This window comes from Hordeum vulgare, chromosome 6H, assembly GCF_904849725.1.
Source record: "Hordeum vulgare subsp. vulgare chromosome 6H, MorexV3_pseudomolecules_assembly, whole genome shotgun sequence".
Lineage (NCBI taxonomy): Eukaryota > Viridiplantae > Streptophyta > Magnoliopsida > Poales > Poaceae > Hordeum > Hordeum vulgare.
In genome coordinates, this window is record NC_058523.1 from 539861180 (window position 1) to 539866874 (window position 5695).

The 5695-nt window shown below is 44.3% G+C and overlaps 1 protein-coding gene across 1 annotated transcript; it reads left to right on the plus strand.

Moving 5' to 3' along the window:
- The first annotated feature begins 4271 nt into the window (after nucleotides 1–4271).
- LOC123403825 (agamous-like MADS-box protein AGL80) lies at nucleotides 4272–5437 on the plus strand. Its single transcript, XM_045097742.1, has one exon. The coding sequence runs from the start codon at nucleotides 4295–4297 to the stop codon at nucleotides 5033–5035; it is 741 nt and encodes a 246-aa protein (XP_044953677.1). The 5' UTR covers nucleotides 4272–4294; the 3' UTR covers nucleotides 5036–5437.
- The last annotated feature ends 258 nt before the right edge of the window (nucleotides 5438–5695 follow it).

A 5695-nucleotide genomic window follows, 5' to 3' on the forward strand; every position in this document is an offset into this window, starting at 1 on the left:
GAACTCCTCAAACTATGGTCATCACCGGGAGTGGTTCCGGTTATTGTCACTCCGGGGTTGCCGAATCATAACACATAGTAGGTAACTATAACTTGCAAGATCGGATCTAAAACACATATATATTGGTGACAACATAATAATTTCAGATCTGAAATCATGGCACTCGGGCCCTAGTGACAAGCATTAAGCATGGCAAAGTAGTAGCAACATCAATCTCAGAACATAGTGGATACTAGGGATCAATCCCCGTCAAAACTAACTCGATTACATGATAGATCTCATCCTACTCATCACCGTCCAACGAGCCTACGAATAGATTACTCACGAACGATGAAGAGCTTCGTGGAATTGGAGAGGGAAGAAGGTTGATGATGACGATGGCGACGATCTCCTTGATCCGGAGCCCAAAACGGACTCCAGATCTGCCCTCCAGGGCAAGAACGGGATGTGGCGGCGCCTCTGGATCGTGAAACGCGATGAAATCTTCTCTCCTGATTTTTTTCCGGGACGAAAGGGAATAAATAGCGCTGGAATTGGGGGCGGTAGAGCCACGTGGGCCCCACAAGCCTGATGGCCGCGACCAGGGGGAGGCCGCGGCCACAGGGCTTGTGGCCCACTGGCCCGTCCCCTCGGGTGGATCTTTGCGCAGGTATTTTTCATATTTTCCAGAAATATTCTCCGTAATTTTTCAGGACATTCCGAGAACTTTCATTTCTGCACAAAAACAACACCATGGCAATTCTGCTAAAAACAGTGTCAGTCCGGGTTAGTTCCATTCAAATCATGCAAATTAGAGTCCAAAACAAGGGCAAAAGAGTTTGGAAAAGTAGATACGATGAAAACGTATCACTAATTCATACTGAGCTTGGGGTTGAGTCGTCATGCTCCCAGGTCCTCCGTAATGGGGTAGAGGCTCCCATCGCTATCAGAGTGCCATAGTAGAGATCATGTGAGTCACGCTTCCATCGCTTCCCCTAGGATTCTGAACAACCTCACCTAGTTGTACGATGCCGCCTTTGATGCGAGGGAGAAATTGACAAAAGCAAAAGTAGGTTACATCTTTTGGAAGGCCAGGAAGACTAGTGGAAAGTTGTTGGCCATCACAATAGGTTTTGTGCATCTGAGCATCCTATCATGTGATGGGTACTGGGTTCATGTCCTCCTTCCTTGAGTTCTCTTCATTGGGCCAATCCGAATACAACTTGACAACAATCTAAAATTTACTGCAATCTATTTTAATAGGGGAAAGCTGAATGGGGCTCCTTCAACATAAAGGTACAATTCTCGAGTCATTCAAGGTTTTACGTTCAATGCATAGGCACAGGCCTACTGAAGAAAAAAAAACCAATATTTTTTGTTTGGAAGGTGGTCATATGTTCTCCTACAACTCAAAGGTTGTGGTATATTGAGCAAGTCGGCTCCTCCCGACATATGCTAGGCCGGCAAAGATTACCACAACACGTCATCACTTTGACGCATAAGTTGTGCATAGTGTACCAATGAAAAATCCGTTGGTGCAATTGATCCAGTCATGATAAGTAATCACTACTTATGGTTATGGACCCTATCTTTGGACTTAGATGTTATCCTTTTCAGTTTAGTAGAACGTGTGTTACATCATGGATGGCTTTTCAGGCAGCTGATTAATAATGTCTTTCTTTGACTTGTTGGATAGGAGCAACGGAGTCATGTACTCGCTCAATTCATTTGAACGGCTTGATGAGCTCAGTGAAATGAAGTGTGTCGCACATAAGCATTCAAGAGCGAACCGTGATGTTGCCTGGAAATATTTTGCGCGCGTATTTTATGTCATAAAAGTGATACTATCGTCACGGTTTTGGATTCATTTTTACCGGATGTGACGGTCAGAAAAGATTTAATTGCTACTAGACTTGAATCATGGAACTCTTTATTATTGAGATTATCCACGATACAACTATCACAAGGAACCGATGAATTTCGTTGGAGTTTACATGTGAATGCTAAATTCGCGGTAGACTCTATGTATAGTGCTCTGATCCAGTCAGAAGTGCGAGTTAATAAAAACAAGAAGATTTGGAAGATGAAGATACCGCTGAAGAACAAAATATTTGCGCGGTATCTTCGTCGAGGAATCATTCTTACCAAAGATAATCTTATTAAGAAGAATTGACATGGAAGTACGCAATGTGTGTTTTGTCATCACGACGAGACGATAAAACACTTGTTTTTTCAACGCAAATTGGCTTGTTCTATATGGTCAGTCATCCAAGTAGCTGAGAGCACCTTTGTGTTGTGGAGTGTTGAATCTGGTCGCATGGGCGGCAGGGTTGTTGGCTCGTGTGTTTCGATGTATAGGTTTTCGACCAGTTTTCCTTATAAGCTGGTCAACTCTCTTCTTCTTAATGCAAAGGCAAAGCTCCTACTGGTTTCTCAAAAAAAAGTTATCCAAGTAGCTTCTGGCTTGTATCCTCCATGCAGTGTTGCTAATATATTCGGTAACTGATTACATGGTATAGACTACAAGTTTAGAATTCTTCTCAGGATGGGAGCGCTTGCCGTTATTTGATCGTTTTGACTATGTAGAAATGATAAGATTTTAATGATAAAAGTACTTCTCTTATATCTACAGATGTATGGGTACCCTCCATTTATGGTCGTTTTTACAACGTGTGGAGTACCGAGACCTGTTTACGAAGGTGTGTATACAATTGGAGGCCACGGTGAGGGATTCTTTTAGCCGACATGGATGGCAACATGATCTTTAGATTGGTCCACCTACGTCTTAGGCATTATACAAACTACAATAAATTAAGTGTATTTCGCCTTTTTGCTTATTTTGAAACTTGAATTTGCATATGACTGTGGGCATCTCAGTTATGCAGAGTCCGGGTGTAATGCTTAAATATTTTAAGTAATAAAATGCCTTTTATCGAAAAAACATTCAAGAGCGAATTGTGACGTTGCCTAGAAATCATTTGCGCGCGTACAATTTGTCGCACTCGCATGATTCAAGGGGCCAACGGTCGCACGCGCGTAAATTTAGAAGGTTTAAATGGACACCAAATTTACATTGTAATAAAAGGAAAGTTAAATGGGTGCCAAAATTACATATGAACATAATTAAGGCAGTAAATCTTATGCAATATTCTTCAAATTTGTCACCAGATCATGTAATTAATCCTTGGTCGATTCATCCACTATAAATCCACCCCTCTTCCCAGTGTGCTCTCTCTACATGGTTACTTGACTGGCTCGTCGAGGCTACAGAAGATGAGAAGGAGATCATGCTACAGGGGACATACGGACTATGGCTCGCCAGAAATGATACAAGGGAGGGGTGAAAGCTACTGCAACCACATGAAATATTAGCTACAATGAAGGTGCAAATGTCAGACTGGAAATTAGCACACGAGACGAGGGCGTCACACCCGGAGCCAAAAACCATCTAGAAATGGGAGCCTCCTGCAACTGGATGGGTGAATATATATAAACTCTGACGGCGCGGTCTCGAAGCAAGGAACCAATTGTGATGGGGTGCTGTTTTTAGGGATCACAACGCTGCATTCTTGGCTTTAGTTAGCCATTTTTTTTCCCAGGCCTTGCCAGACGGGTGCTACAGGTGGCGGCCGATCTCTACATCCAGCATGCACATGTGAAATTAGACAACAAGGCACTAGTAGCGAAGATTAATCAACTTGGTAGGAAATTGTCTGTTGTGGGGCCATGGGTGCAAGACATCAAGGAAATGCTCAATTCTTTCGAGGAGTTTAAGGTCACATGGATTCGTCCCACGGGTAATACCGTCATGCGTAATCTGGCTAGGGTAGGTGTAGGGGAGTTTTGTAATGAGATTTGGGTGGACTCGTCATCGGACTTTATTCTTCATGTAATTTCACATGAGATCCATTGCTTTGGATGAATAAATACGGCTAACCGTGGCCTGAAAATCATTTGCGCGCGTACAATTTGTCGCACTCGCACGTTTCAAGGGGCCAACGGTCACACGCGCGTAAATTTAGAAGGTTTAAATGCACGCCAAATTTACAGAGTAATAATAGGAAAGTTCGCGTGTAAATTTAGAAGGTTTAAATGCACGCCAAATTTACAGAGTAATAATAGGAAAGTTAAATGGGTGCCAAATTTACATATGGACACAATTAAGGCAGTAAATCTTATGCAATATTCTTCAAATTTGTCAAAATATCATGTAATTAATCCTTGGTTGATTCATCCACTATAAATCCACCCCTCCTCCCTGCCTAAACCACCAACCTTCCTTTCATTGGCTAGTTTTATTATTCCTTGGCTGGCAATGGCTCGCAAGAAGGCGACCCGCAAGAAGGTGACCCTCAACTACATCCACAACAACTCGACCCGGCGCGCTAGTTTCAGGAAGCGTCTCAAGGGGCTGATGAAGAAGGCAGCTGAGCTCGCCACCATGTGCGGCGTCAAGACCTGCGTGGTGGTGTACGGCAAGGGCGAGGCGGAGCCTAAGGTGTTCCCTTCCCACGATAAGGCGGTGGATATACTGAATGAATACAAGAGCATGCCGGACCTAGGGCATTGCAAGAAGACGATGGACCAGGAGGCCTTCCTCACCAAGCGTATCGCCAAGCTCCACGACAAGGTCAACAAGGCTCGCTGCGAGTGCCAGGACAGCGAGATCAGGTACCTCCTTTACAACATCATGCACGGCAACCACCCAGGCCTCGTTGACCTCAGCGTCGAGGAGCTCGCCCGCGTTGGTTGGAAGGTGGAAGAGCTTCTCAAGAGCCTCGGCGAACGCATGGCAAAAATCGAAGTCCAGGCGCCGCCGCCAGCTCCATGCATCAGCACCGGCAGCATAGACATGGGGTCTCCGTCGCACTATCTGGCGTCACCGCAGCATCAGGACGGCTATCTTAATATGGTGAGCTCCGGAGGGGACGTCGGTACCCAGGTGTACGGTGAAAACGCCAGCCATGACGGCGCCGGCTTCTCCGGCGGTGATATGATGATGCTGATGCAGTCCTCCGATCTGGTGTTCAGTTTGAGTCATTTCCCTCCAATGTAAGCTGGGAGGGATGAGGATTTCTAGCCGCTGGGAATGGCCAGCTATCGTGCGGTTGATCTGATCTTGGATTTTCTTTAGTACTTCGGGTGTGGTTCTGATTAGTCATCCAGTTAATTTCCTGAAAGTGTTGTATTTTTTGTTTATGTGCGTCGATGTATTCATCATGCTCTATGAGCCAAGTCTTGCTTTTAATTGTAATGTTGTTATTGAATATTGTTATTCTATTGATGTCTTCTCAAGGTTGTTTCCTTGATCTCTGTTGTTCGATTCGTCATAAATCTTAAGTTACACCTATTATTTTGTGTCACAATCGTGTTTTGTGAGGCATCCTTGAACTGCTAAATGCCCGATAGTTGCTTGATTGCTGTTAGGGCCTCATGAACTTTTGTCTCGTGTGTTGGCCTGTTGGGAGATCTACTGTGAGGGCCTTTGGTTTCATGCTACTTTTTGTATCTAGAAATTTACCTTTTCGTGGTTGAACGAGTTGAAGGTTCGTTCTCCTGGAGCCAGCTAAATATAATGGATGATTAATATTTTTCTGGATAAAAATTTGAGAATCAATTACCTTTTGTGACTTAATTACATGGAAACAGCTTGCCACATGCAAACATCATAGCTGTCCGTACGTTGTGCTCTCCTCCGTTGGAGCTATCTTCAGAC